A 15343-nucleotide genomic window follows, 5' to 3' on the forward strand; every position below is an offset into this window, starting at 1 on the left:
ACAAAGAATTATTGTAGAATACTATGAAAAATTATATGCCACCAAATACAACAATCTAGAAGAAATGGATAAATTCCTAGAACAATACAACCTTCCTAGACTGAGTCATGAAGAAGCAGAAAGCCTAAACAGACCAATCAGCAGGGAGGAAATAGAAAAAACTATTAAAAACCTCCCCAAAAATAAAAGTCCAGGCCCAGACGGTTATACTAGTGAATTCTATCAAACATTCAAAGAAGACTTGGTTCCTATTCTACTCAAAGTCTTCCAAAAAATTGAAGAAGAAGCAATACTTCCGAACACATTTTATGAGGCCAACATAACCCTCATACCAAAACCTGGCAAGGATGGCACAAAGAAAGAAAACTACAGACCAATATCTCTAATGAATACAGATGCTAAAATTCTAAACAAAATACTGGCAAACCGAATACAACAACATATTAAAAAAATAATACATCATGATCAAGTGGGATTCATCCCAGAATCTCAAGGATGGTTCAACATACGCAAAACGGTTAATGTAATACACCATATCAACAAAACAAAGAACAAAAACCACATGATCTTATCAATAGATGCAGAAAAGGCTTTTGATAAAATACAACACAATTTTATGTTTAAGACTCTCAACAAAATGGGTATAGAAGGAAAATATCTCAACATGATAAAGGCCATATATGATAAACCATCAGCTAACATCATATTAAATGGCACTAAACTGAAGGCTTTCCCCCTTAAATCAGGAACAAGACAGGGTTGTCCACTCTCTCCACTCTTATTTAACGTGGTGCTAGAAGTTCTGGCCAGAGCAATCAGACAAGACAAAGAAATAAAAGGCATCCATATTGGAAAAGAAGAAGTAAAGGTATCACTTTTTGCTGATGATATGATCCTATACATCGAAAACCCGAAGGACTCCACAAAAAGATTATTAGAAACAATAAACCAATACAGTAAGGTCGCAGGATACAAAATTAACATACAGAAGTCCATAGCCTTTCTCTATGCCAACAATGAAATATTAGAAAACGAACTCAAAAAAATAATCCCCTTCACGATTGCAACAAAAAAAAATAAAATACCTAGGAATAAACATAACAAAGAATGTAAAGGACCTATATAATGAAAATTACAAAGCATTGTTAAGGGAAATCGAAAAAGATATAATGAGATGGAAAAATATTCCTTGTTCTTGGATAGGAAGAATAAATATAATCAAAATGGCCATATTACCCAAAGCAATATACAAATTTAATGCAATTCCCATCAAAATTCCTATGAGATTTTTTAAAGAAATGGAACAAAAAATCATCAGATTTATATGGAACTATAAAAAACCCCGAATAGCCAAAACAATCCTAAGGAAAAAGAATGAAGCTGGGGGCATTACAATACCTGACTTTAAACTATATTATAGGGCCACAATAATCAAAACAGCATGGTATTGGCAGAAAAATAGACACTCAGACCAATGGAACAGAATAGAAAGCCCAGAAATAAAACCACATATATATGGTCAAATAATCTTTGATAAAGGGGCCAACAACACACAATGGAGAAAAGAAAGCCTCTTCAACAAATGGTGTTGGGAAAACTGGAAAGCCACATGCAAAAGAATGAAACTCGACTACAGCCTGTCCCCGTGTACTAAAATTAATTCAAAATGGATCAAAGACCTAAATATAAGACCTGAAACAATAAAGTACATAGAAGAAGACATAGGTACTAAACTCATGGACCTGGGTTTTAAAGAACATTTTATGAACTTGACTCCAATGGCAAGAGAAGTGAAGGCAAAGATAAATGAATGGGACTACATCAGAATAAAAAGTTTTTGCTCAGCAAGAGAAACTGATATAAAAATAAACAGACAGCCAACTAAATGGGAAATGATATTTTCAAACAACAGCTCAGATAAGGGCCTAATTTCCAAAATTTACAAAGAACTCATAAAACTCAACAACAAACAAACAAACAATCCAATAAAAAAATGGGAAGAAGACATGAATAGACACTTCTCCCAGGAAGAGATACAAATGGCCAACAGATATATGAAAAAATGCTCAGCTTTATTAGTTATTAGGGAAATGCAAATCAAAACTACAATGAGATACCACCTCACCCCTGTTAGATTAGCTATGATCAACAAGACGGGTAATAGCAAATGTTGGAGAGGCTGTGGAGAAAAAGGAACCCTCATTCACTGTTGGTGGGACTGTAAAGTAGTACAACCATTATGGAGGAAAGTATGGTGGTTCCTCAAAAAACTGCAAATAGAACTACCTTATGACCCAGCAATCCCTCTACTGGGTATATACCCCAAAACCTCAGAAACATTGATACGTGAAGACACATGTAGCCCCATGTTCATTGCAGCACTGTTCACAGTGGCCAAGACATGGAAACAACCAAAAAGCCCTTCAATAGAAGACTGGATAAAGAAGATGTGGCACATATACACTATGGAATACTACTCAGCCATAAGAAACGATGACATCAGATCATTTACAGCAAAATGGTGGGATCTTGATAACATTATAAGGAGTGAAATAAGTAAATCAGAAAAAAACAAGAACTACATGATTCCATACATTGGTGGAACATAAAAATGAGACTAAGAGACATGGACAAGAGTGTGGTGGTTACCCGGGGTGGGGGGAGGGAGGACAGGGGGAGAGTTAGGGGGAGGGGGAGGGGCACAGAGAACTAGATAGAGGGTGGCAAAGGACAATCTGACTTTGGGCGAGGGGTATGCAACATAATTTAATGACAAAATAACCTAGACATGTTTTCTTTGAATATATGTACCCTGATTTATTAATGTCATCCCATTACCATTAATAAAAATTTATTTAAAAAAAAAAAAAAATCAAAACACAGCATTTTTCCTTAAAATATTTTCTTCTTAGTATTCTCTGATTTCCTTAGTCATACTTGTATCCCCAGTGCTAAACACAAGGCTCAATAAATATGGATCAAATCAATCAATCTATTGTTGGCAAAACTCAGCCATACCATGCTTAGAGAATCGGTTATATTAACTTGCTCTTATGAAACCAGATGTTTTGAGTGTTTACTATGAATAGTCAGGGCAGATGCTTTTTACAAATACCATTTTAGTCCATCCTCTGAGAAGATATCCCAGTTCTCACTTACAGAGGGAAAACTCAGCCAGAGAATGCTGAGGTCTTCCCAAGTTTGCAGAGCAAAGTATTTGAGAGCATACAGTAACACCATCCCTAACTTTGTGTGAGACCCTAGATAACTTACTGTACCTCACCTCTCTGAGCCTGTTTCCAAAGCTGTGCAATGGGCCTAACAGTCCTCAAGAGAGTGGCTACGAGAATTAACTGGCCTACGTGTACAAGATGCAAATGCTGTCTCTGCCACGGAGCAACCTCTCGGCCAAAAAACACAAGCTGCTATTTGCCTCTTACCAAAACACACAACAGAAGAGATGACGTTATTTTATAAAAAGCAGCCTCAAGCCAAATAGTCGTCTTGAATATTTTATGTTCTATTATAATATAGGCAGACCTCATTTCATTATGCTTCACTTAACTGTGTTTCATAGAAATTGCATTTTCTTACAAATTGAAGGTAAGACCCCAGCAGAAGGAAAATTATGAGTCACTGAAGGTTCAAATGACGGTTAGCATTATTCTTCGGCAATAAAGTATTTTTTAATTAAGGTATGTAATTGGTTTTTTAGAAAATATGTTATTGCACACTTAATAGACTACAATATAGTATAAATATAACTTTTATATGTCCTGGGAAATAAAAAACTGGGAAATAAAAAAAAAGTGCAATAATCGCTTTATTGTGGTGGTCTTGGATTCAATCCCACAAGATCTCCAAAGTATGCTTGTTGAACTTGAAAAAAAGTATTAGATTGGCCTTTAACAAAACAATAACATATTGCTAAAATAACATATAATGTACAGAGTTAAAATAGCAGGAAAAATATATCTGGGACTTATTAAGCCCATAAAAAGGTCATTTATAAGCCCTGGCCGGTTGGCTCAGTGGTAGAGCGTCGGCCTAGCATGCGGAGGACCCGGGTTCGATTCCTGGCCAGGGCACACAGGAGAAGCGCCCATTTGCTTCTCCACCCCTCCGCCACGCCTTCCTCTCTGTCTCTCTCTTCCCCTCCCGCAGCCAAGGCTCCATTGGAGCAAAGATGGCCCGGGCGCTGGGGATGGCACTGTGGCCTCTGCCCCAGGCGCTAGAGTGGCTCTGGTCACAACATGGCGACGCCCAGGATGGGCAGAGCATCGCCCCCTGGTGGGCAGAGCATCGCCCCATGGTGGGCGTGCCGGGTGGATCCCGGTCGGGCGCATGCGGGAGTCTGTCTGACTGTCTCTCCCCGTTTCCAGCTTCAGAAAAATGAAAAAATTGAGATGGAATGTTATAAAGCAAAGTATAAATCATCCATTAAATATTGACCATTTCAAAAGAATAACTCCAAATAAATTTAAGGTAATGTGTAAAATACATATAATGTTGAGCACTGCATTCACTGGTAAACAAGTTTCCAGAAAACACCCTAATAAAATCTGGGGCATTGCAACGTAATTTGACATGAAAATAAACAATACATCACATGTATTATATTACCTAGAAGAGGAACGGCATTATTTACCAAGCAGTAACATAGTAGGAGGGCAGCACACACCTTGACGAAGAAGGACCTAGTGAGAGAGATTACTAATAGTGACCCCATGCCCAGTCAGGAAAGGAGCAAGTGAGAATGAAGCCTGACCCTGAACCCTGATTTTCAGATTGAAAGTCCAATGTCCTTTCAACTACTTTGATTTCTTGCCACATGGTCACCATATCATAATAAACAGTCAGAAATAAAAAGAACAGCCCTGGCCGGTTGGCTCAGCGGTAGAGCGTTGGCCTAGCGTGCGGAGGACCCGGGTTCGATTCCCGGCCAGGGCACACAGGAGAAGCGCCCATTTGCTTCTCCACCCCTCCGCCGCACTTTCCTCTCTGTCTCTCTCTTCCCCTCCCGCAGCCAAGGCTCCATTGGAGCAAAGATGGCCCGGGCGCTGGGGATGGCTCTGTGGCCTCTGCCCCAGGCGCTAGAGTGGCTCTGGTCGCAATATGGCGACGCCCAGGATGGGCAGAGCATCGCCCCCTGGTGGGCAGAGCGTCGCCCCATGGTGGGCGTGCTGGGTGGATCCCGGTCGGGCGCATGCGGGAGTCTGTCTGACTGTCTCTCCCCGTTTCCAGCTTCAGAAAAATGAAAAAAAAAAAAAATAATAATAAAATAATAAAAAGAACAGGGCAGTTTTTATGTGGACGGTATCTGTGTAAAAAAGCGACTTTATGGACAGCCTAAAAATTCAGTAAAGGAAAGAGTTCTAAAATGCAGAATGTGGACGGTGGAGGCCTTAAATGTCAGATAAGCTCCTATTTTAATATCAGACATTAGAAGAACATTGAACACATCTAACTGTATCTTTAAAAGGCTCTGCCCCAAACACCTCTTCCCCTGTGCCCTTAAGTTAGTGAGGCCAGCCCTGGCAGGTTGGCTCAGCGGTAGAGCGTTGGCCTGGCGTGCGGGGGACCCGGGTTCGATTCCCGGCCAGGGCACATAGGAGAAGCGCCCATTTGCTTCTCCACCCCCGCCCCTCCTTCCTCTCTGTCTCTCTCTTCCCCTCCCGCAGCCGGGAGCAAAGATGGCCCGGGCGCTGGGGATGGCTCCTTGGCCTCTGCCCCAGGCACTAGAGTGGCTCTGGTCGCGGCAGAGCAAAGCCCCGGAGGGGCAGAGCATCGCCCCCTGGTGGGCAGAGCGTCGCCCAGGGGCATGCCGGGTGGATCTCGGTCGGGCGCATGCGGGAGTCTGTCTGACTGTCTCTCCCCGTTTCCAGCTTCAGAAAAATACAAAAAAAAAAAAAAAGTTAGTGAGGCCAAATCACCTTGGCTGCCGATCCTTCACTTCCGCCGTGATGGCGCTCCAGCGCTGGTTTAAACCCACCAGCTTGTCTTTCAGGAAGCTTCCATCCGTGGGGGAGAGCTTCTGGACAATCCCGTCCCCGGTTCTGTTGAGGGCTGCAAACCTGGGCTGGTGGCTGCTGAGCCCCTCCTCCAGCTCCTGTAACAGAGCACACCCCAAGGTCAATTCTCATACCAAATGAAGACGTTCCATGCCGTGGAACCACTGCCAGAGACCGCGGCATCAGTCTCAGTGTTAGAGCAACGGAGTCCTGGGAGGATGCTTCCTGTTCATGAAAAAGACACTGAAGAACGCTTTTGTTACATTTCAATGAACACACTAAACAAAACCCCATTTTGAAATCTAAGCCACTCTAGTACAGTGAAACAAGACAGATAAATAACATAAATAACAGCTGTTTACAACACACTGAAGCATAAGCATCAGTCAGGTTTAATTAAAGTGGATTGTTTATCTCCTTCCAAATATGTGCCTGAAAGCGTCTCTTTAAAGAAAAACAAACCATATACCCTTATGTCCTACCTATATAAGTAAATATCAATGTGCACTTTCTTGAGACATTGCTTCCCTGGTCTGTAAATTTTTGAGCAACGGATTTAAAAGAGAATATTTTAAAGTAAAATGTAAGCACTCATTTATAGCTCTAAAAATAAAAAAAAAATTTATTAACATGTATATGAGAAAAATAAAAACACTTAACTCCTCATGAACCTTCTACATAAAATATATCTTAAAAATTTAATAAAAAAGAAAGTATTTTTAACAATGGTAAATTAAAATTCTGCTTGCTTTTGACAATTATTCTTAAAGGCCTATGGTTATCCGAGAACTGATTTTGATATTTTCCAAGAATGAATTACACTTGCACGAGCAGCTGCCCTGATATAGCTCAAGAATAATAGACGTTCATGATAATTATCAATAATACAGAGTGGAAATAAGATGCCTATGTGTTTATGCACAGGAGACAGAGGCGAGGTATGCTAACACCTTTCTGCTACAGCCTTGGGTACAAAATATTACAAATGTTATTCTAAATACAAAATTTTTCAAGTTAAGTTTGTTTTTCATATTAGCCACTAAATTAATTTTTAATTTAAATTCCATTAAAACCCTAATTTTAAAATATAAATAATTTTTAAGCCTTTATGACTGGACACTAGAACAAAAACAAAAATTGCATAGTCTCCCTGTGCCTGAAAAATATATAGGGAGGAACAAAAGTAGGCTTACAGTAATGAGTACAAGAAGTAGAGTGTATTCTTGTATTATTATTTATTAATTAGTAATATTATTTTTCATACAAACAACTGTAAACCTACTTTTGCCCACCCTGTATTTCGCCCCTACGTTTGAAATATACCTTAAATACTAAACAGGCCGGCAGACCCCACCCTCTGACGGGAAGACCCACCTGCTGGTGTGTCCGCGCTTTCTCTAAGTCCAGGCCACCATCCGGAGTGAAGGCATCAGTCAGTAACTCTTCAGCTTCCGTCAGCCACTGAGTGAGGTCACTGAGGTCACAATGGAACTGTCCCCACTCTTCCACAGCCCTGTCAAAATAACTAGAGGGCAACAAATAAAATAAAAGAGGTTTCCAAACTTTCCAGGATTGTCTAGAAGTAATTTTTCTAAGGAAGTTCAAATCTCATCTAAACTGAAAGCTCCAGAGTCGGGGAATTCACAGCTCACTGCTCTACAGGATCTGTTCTCACAATGGATTACAGTCGATTTTTTTTTTTTAGAGAAACATGCACACACACACACACACACACACAGCCATGCTTGCACATGCGCGCACACACACACACACACACACACACACGGCAATTTATTAACTGAAAAGACAGCCTTTTCTGGCTTGGAATATCAAGATTGATTAGCTGCAGGCAGATCAACCACCCAACTCTAACTAAATGCTTAATATTTCAAATACTATAAAATAGAAAATATGATTAATTACTTTAGTCTCTTAGGGAAAAATTATGGTGTTTTTCTTCCTGAATGCTTCATGCCCAGGTAGAACAAACTCAAAATGCCAAAATGCTTTAACATTTCCTTTCCCTATGTTATTGTCTATGTGATGGACTAAACTGTGATCCCTAAATCTCAGTGACTATATTTGAAGATAGAGCCTTTCAGGAGGCAGTTTTAAAAACAAGGTCATAAGTGTGGTGCCCTAGTCTTGCAGGACTGGTGTCCTAATAGGAAGAGGAAGAAACACCAGAGACATCTTTCTGCATCAGAGAATGCAGAAGCTGAAGGCCATGTAAGGACACAAAGAGAAGGTGGCCACCTGTAAGCCAGTAAGGCAGGCCTCACACAAACCAGCCCTTTGGCAGCTTGGTCTTGGACTAACAGCCGCCAGAACTGAGAGACAAATGTCTGTTGATTAAACCACCAGACTGTGGCCTCTTACGATGGCATCCCAACAGACTAACACTCTGTGCAGTGACTAACCATGAGTGTCCCATTTATCTGTACGGAGTACAGTATGGAAGTGCCTACAAAACCCAGGCCAGGCAATGAGACAAAGGACGGCTGAGACACCTATTTAAACCTCACTCCTTTAGAAATGACATCAAGTCAGAGTCCAGTGCTGATCGTATTTGGAACATATAAACACATTTAAAAAGATACGTTTTGTTGCATTCAGATCCTAAAGAATGTCCTTCTGCCTCTTTGTTTAGATTAATAGTGCTGGGAGAGGTGTAGAAGATATCTCTTAGATACCTCTAAGATACCTCTGAGATTATAATACTAATAAAAATTTCACTTTCTACAATACAAGTATATTTTTGTGTGTTTTTTTTTTTGTTTGTTTTTTTTTTTTCTTTACAGGGACAGAGAGAGAGAGAGTCAGAGAGAGGAATAGATAGGGACAGACAGGAACAAAGAGAGATGAGAAGCATCAATCCTCAGTTTTTTGTTGCGGCACCTTAGTTGTTCACTGATTGCTTTCTCATATGTGCCTTGACCGTCGGCCTTCAGCAGACTGAGTAACCCCTTGCTCGAGCCGGGGTCCAAGCTGGTGAGCATTTTTTATTTTGCTCAAGCCAGATGGGCCGGTGCTCAAATTGGCAACCTCGGGGTCTCGAACCTGGGTCCTCGGCATCCCAGTCCAACGCTCTATCCACTGCGCCACCGCCTGGTCAGGCAATACAAGTATATTTTTAATAATAATAAAGTGATCCTTGATGTCACTAACTCCAAAATAATGTTTATATTTCCTTCTTCCATGAACATCATTTTGAAAAATTTAGTTAATATTTGTTGAGTGCCCCCAGGGAAAGCAACATTCTATTGGGCATGACAAAAATAAGAGTACTTCAAACAAAACACTGTGAGAAAATATTAAGACAATCTTTATAACTTTTGGTAAAAATGTGCGGAAACTAAATAACAACCACAAATTTCAACTTTTGAGATGCTGCAATAATAAACAGAAAATGTTGCTAGAAAGGCTGCTCCAAAGAGCTAAAGACGTTGAGGAAATAAAGAGAAAACCTAATAAAGATCATTATCATCGTGACAACATAAATTTCAGGTGAATCTAAGAAGTATAGCTATAGAGTAAATAAGAGTTGTAAAAGAGAGATAGAGGGCACAGTGTTCAGCTAGGATTCCCTAAGCCTTCCCCTCCTCTCTGACTACGGGCCCCTCATGTGGAAGCAGCATGGAATCATGAAGGGCTATCGACTCCCACAGAGTCAAAGGACTCCAAGTCCAAGCTTCAATCTAGAAACATACAAGTCAGCCTTCCCTAATATGGTAATGGGCCTTGATCTCTTTCCCCACAGACTCATCTCATCATCCAGGTCCCTCCTTTCTGGCAATGGTACCATCGCCTGCCTGGATCCTCAAGCCAAAGACTTGAGGCCATTTTTTTACCCCTCCCTCTTTCTTACTCTAACATCCTACCAATCACATTTTGTTGATTCAACTATTTAATTTTCATATTTTTCTCTAGTCTCCGCTTCCCCAGCCACTGTCCTAATCAAGTTATCATCATGTGTCCAGCACAGACGGATCTCCAAGCTCTCAGTTTTGCCCTTTAACCAACCTATTTTACAATCAGCAAACTATCATTCCCTTGTTAAAAGAGGGCAATGGCTCCCTATTGTTCTCAGAATTAAAGACATATTACTTAACACGATACACGTGGTCCTTCTGAAATGGTCTCTTTAGACCTTTCTGGTTTCATCTCATTGTTGAGTTTAAAGCTCTATAGGTCTAATTTCATTTCCTCAAAAGCATCACACTCTCTCTTTTCTATGCATTGCTGCACTTCTTCTATTCCTTCTCCTGGCTACTTTCACAGTCTCCAAGAAACCTTCCCAGATCTCTCAGGGTCCCTAACATGGCCTCTTGCATTATTCCCATCACAGCACTAGGCAATGACTGACTGCCTGTCCAACTTTTTCTACCATATACCTTTGGACCCCACACACACACAAAAAAAAACTGTGTCTATTATTGTAGCTGTCTTTTAATCCTTTATAAGTACTTACCTGTAGCTGCATGTGCCTTACATTAGTTGGCACTCAATAAATATCCATCAAATGAATGATGCATATATAGATGCATAAATCGGTATATAGAGATAGATGGATGGGTAAAGTTTTATAATAAAATTGCATTTTAAAAACTTTTTAAATAATGGAAAAATAACTGATGAAATTAAGAAAGAAAATTATTGGCCCTGGTCGGTTAGCTTGGTTGGTTAGAGTGTCGCCCTGGGATACTGGAGCTGCAGGTTAGATCCTTGGTCAGGGCACATGCAGGAAGCAATCAATGAATGCACAACTAAGTGGAAAAACAAATGCATGATTCTCTCTCTCTCTCTCTCTCTTTCTAAATCAGTCAATTAAAAAAAATAAAGACAGCCCTGGCCGGTTGGCTCAGCGGTAGAGCGTCGGCCTAGCGTGCGGAGGACCCAGGTTCGATTCCCGGCCAGGGCACACAGGAGAAGCGCCCATTTGCTTCTCCACCCCTCTGCCGCGCCTTCCTCTCTGTCTCTCTCTTCCCCTCCCGCAGGGCTCCATTGAAGCAAAGATGGCCCGGGCGCTGGGGATGGCTCCTTGGCCTCTGCCTCAGGCGCTAGAGTGGCTCTGGTCGCAACATGGCGACGCCCAGGATGGGCAGAGCATCGCCCCCTGGTGGGCAGAGCGTCGCCCCATGGTGGGCGTGCCGGGTGGATCCCGGTCGGGCGCATGCGGGAGTCTGTCTGACTGTCTCTCCCCGTTTCCAGCTTCAGAAAAATGCAAATAAATAAATAAATAAATAAATAAAGACAAAATTATTACTGGCAGAAGATGGAATTCTGAGTCAGAATCAGCAACTGGGACAGTAAAGAAAGCAAACAAATATTAATCAAGTTTATATGAAATGAACGAAGAAAACTTTTTGGAACAGTAAGATATTAGAATTAAGCCATCTGGAGAACACTGTTCAAAAAGCTTCTAAATTTAAGGTAAGTCTGAACTTTGTTCACACAGCAGCGAGAGTTACCAAAGAAGATATAGAGAATAAACGTCTTAGAAGACACTCGTAGGAGAAAAGATAAATAAGGATCCAAGGATCTTCTCCAGAGGAGAAGAAAGAAATAATTGGCTTTAAGAAAGGGAAGAAATATTGCAGGGAAAGGGAGTTCCATTACCTAATTTGGTTCCGAAATTGCTTATTTGGAAAAATATGAAAGGTAATGCCTCGAACCATCGCAAAGCAGGCATAAGGGAGTTCTCAAAGAAAGATCATCTATTTTATTTTCAGGATATTCATCTTATGTTTACGATGGGTCAAAGAAGTTTGAAACATTTTATTGGCAAAAAGTACAGAGATCTGGTATAGACAAATGGACTTGGAGGTCACCCTGCTGTGATTCTGACTGATAACAGAAACCAAGAAAATACAGGATATTTGCCATTGCTTTGATGTTTCATGAGAAGAACAGAATAGAAAGAAACTTATTGCTTATAAAATGCACATAAATAGAGATGGAGAAAAATAAACATTTTAGGATAGGTTATGAAGATTGGGAGAGAAAAACAAAGCAAAACTGGGAATACTAATAAGAAAATATCAATTAATGCATCCAAGCACAGGGACAGATAAAATAAGAGAGACAACCTTTCCCAAAATGTAACATAATAAACAGAAACAAGATAGTAAGAGACATGATAACGTAAGAGAATATACTACAGTTCTGTGCTTAAAACTGTGAAAACTCCCATAGAATAAACTATTTTCTAAATGGTAACATTTTTATAATCAAGAAAATGGCATGAATGTCTGCAATCAACATTGCAAATCAACAATGTTCTTGAAGTTCTACTCCATTAGCCAGTTATATGTGCAAATAGAGGAGTTGGAAAAAAAGTTATCATATGCTAATGATGTGTGAGTACTCTGACAAGGCTAAGGAAATCAACGTTATGCGCAAACACAGACACACACACACAGACACGCATGGTGCAGAAGAAAGCTACCGCACACCAACTCTACAATAACAAACAACAGTGAAAGCACAAAACTACCAAGAGTAATGGTTCTGGGTACAAACAAACCTTAAAACAGCAGTTCTCAACCTGTGGGTCGCTCGACCCCCTCCGGGGTCGCGACCCACAGGTTGAGAACCGCTGCCTTAAAAACTCTTCTGAGGATATACAAAAGGACACAAGTAATGAGAGAAAGACTGCATTTCAAACTGATCATTTTTAAACTAATTATTAAAATTTTACTGGAAGAAAAAACAAAGAAACGTGTATAAATTTTAAAGTCAGAATAATTAGAGACAATTTACTGGATGAAAAAATATATAAGAAAAATATTATGGTATTAGCCGAAAACTGATGGTGTTAGGCAGAATTAGCAAAATTAAATAAATGTTATCTATGACTGCATTTAAAATTATGATAAAGGAAATGTCATCACCAATAAGAAAGAGCTAAATTATTCAGCAAAAGTACTGAAAAAACTGGTTATTTTGTTTAAGAAAAATAAAATAGAACAGATTAGTATTTCTTATCTGAGGCTGCACAAAAAAATGAGACAAGGAGTGTTTAAAAACTAAAGAGGGACAAATATATATCCTACATAGGTGCGATATAAAACTGAGATTCATGGACTTAGATAAAAGTGAAGTGGTTACCAGGTGGACGGGATGTAAAGAGGGACAAACCTCCGGTGACGAAAAATTATTTGACTTTGGGTGATGGGCACCCAACACAATCAACAATTCAAATGCTATAGAAATGTTTACCTAAAATCTATGTATTCTTACTGATCAATGTCACCCCATTAAATTTAATTTCAAAATTCTAAAAGATCTAAAAAAAGTAGAGATGCATGAACCCTTCTCTTGCTGCTGAAGAGTCAGTGTATTGAACCACCGACCTGGAGCCCTAACATAAAATATATTTAAAAATGAAATTCAGGTGTCTTAGTTATTAAATGTAAATTTTAAATCAAACAAAATTATTTTGAAGTGTGCATAAATATTTAACTAATATCACAAAAGAAAAAGTAATTTGTATGCATATAAACAAACCAAAATCACACAGGAAAAAGACTCACAAGATACAATTATATAAAATTAAACCAATACGTCAAAAAAACACCATCAACAAAATTAGACAGCACATGAAAAGCTGTGAATAATTAAGCAATAAACAAAAAATATGAATAGTTAATATTGTTAATGTGGAAAAAAGGTTTTGCAAATAAATCAGTGAATAGTAATATCATAATAGAAAAAGAACAAAAAACATGACCTAACAACTGACAGAAGTTTAACACTGGAGCCAATAAATGTATGTAAAATTATTTAAATCTCACTGATAATCAAAGAAATGAAAATAACTTTGAGATGCAATCTATTGCTATACAATTGGCAAAGGTCTTAAGAAGAAAAAGCCAACCTTTCATCGTTAACAGGGTTCAGTGAGGACTCTTTCACATATACCATCGGCAGGGTTAATAATAATCAATTCCACAATGCAATGCAGAGCCTTAAGGTGTTTTTTTTTTAACAATTTAGTCTTCATATAATAATCAAGACTGATTAAATAAAGGTATGCTTAAAGATGTACTTAAAACAATAGTCTCTAAAGGTACAGAGATGAATTTTTAAATCCATACAAAGAAATATACCAATAGGCCATTAAAAGTTATCTTTTCGGGGATTGTATAATCACATGAAATATGTAGGCTCAACCAAAACAAAACAAAAACGGATGACAACATGATATCTAATTTCTATGAGTGTGCCTGTAAAGTTTTCCGGGGTATTTTTCTGGGTTAACTCTCTCTTATATAGTACTTTATACTGGACTATTACACATCTTATTTTCCTTATTTGCCTTTCCCCTACACAGCCAGCTACTGCCAAAAAATCTCATTTTTTATTCCTATCTATTAATAGAGCTAGTCCAAATCTAGAAATAAGAAGGCTCAGAATCACTGTATTAAACAGAAGGTTATTTTTTAAAAAAAAAGGGTTTGTGGTTATATATGGATTCCAATTATCTGTAGCTCTCTCTCATTCTCATTAATCATCAAATGTGGAGAAAGTGAACATTAATAAAAAGTCTTTTTAAGTTGTTTTAAGGAAAATGGACACTGTTTAGCTATTAAAAATTAAAGGAGCTTTCTTCAATTAGTAAGATATATTGCACATGATCATCTACCTGTAATCTGTCCTCTTTCTTAAGGAAGGACACCTCATCACAATTTATTAAACAGGTCCTGTTCCAAGGATGTGGATCATAGTCTCATTAACCTTAATGTACCTATGACCTTTGTCGTGGCTCATGAGCCTAAATGATTTTTAAAATTAAACATTAATTTAAGGTACACGTACCCTTTACGATCACTGTACATTCTGTTAATTCTGTCCCATTTTGCATTCAGTTGAGTAAGTGTATCCCGGATCTGAATGGCTTCGGGTCCAGAAGCTTCAAGGATAACATCTGGTTGTTTTTCATGAATGATTGCGATCTGCTCTCCAAGTTTGTCCAGTTGGTCTTTGATAGTCTACAAATACATTGTCATATAGTCACAAAATCCAGCAGGTCAAAAATTACATTGTGTAACACTTACTTAATGTATAATGAGATATAATAATTTTTGTTATTTAAAACTGGAAAACTTTTAAAAAGAATAATACCCTGTATTGGCCAAAGTGTGATATCCCAATGGTGGGGGAAAATCTCACAGATGTTTCAACTGGTGTTTGTACAGGACATATAAAAAGCTTTAATAGTATTCTATAAAGGTAATGAAGCGTGTGAAGCTAAACTTACTTTTATTTTCAAATATCTAATAATGTTAATTTATGTGATAGAAACAAGCTCTCAAAACTATCAAATCCAT

General features: G+C 38.8%; 1 protein-coding gene across 4 annotated transcripts in view; it reads right to left on the reverse strand.

Moving 5' to 3' along the window:
* The window catches only part of UTRN (utrophin), a 515659-nt gene that overhangs the window by 286899 nt on the left and 213417 nt on the right, over positions 1 to 15343 (reverse strand). For all 4 annotated transcript variants that reach the window (XM_066373070.1, XM_066373071.1, XM_066373068.1 and 1 more), the window contains 3 exons: positions 14832 to 15004; positions 7386 to 7536; positions 5934 to 6109 (listed from right to left, as the gene is read on the reverse strand). In XM_066373070.1, the coding sequence (XP_066229167.1) occupies positions 5934 to 6109; positions 7386 to 7536; positions 14832 to 15004 (500 nt within the window). The remainder of the gene's footprint in view (positions 1 to 5933; positions 6110 to 7385; positions 7537 to 14831; positions 15005 to 15343) is intronic.

This window comes from Saccopteryx leptura, chromosome 3 (assembly GCF_036850995.1).
Source record: "Saccopteryx leptura isolate mSacLep1 chromosome 3, mSacLep1_pri_phased_curated, whole genome shotgun sequence".
In the NCBI taxonomy this organism is placed as follows: domain Eukaryota; kingdom Metazoa; phylum Chordata; class Mammalia; order Chiroptera; family Emballonuridae; genus Saccopteryx; species Saccopteryx leptura.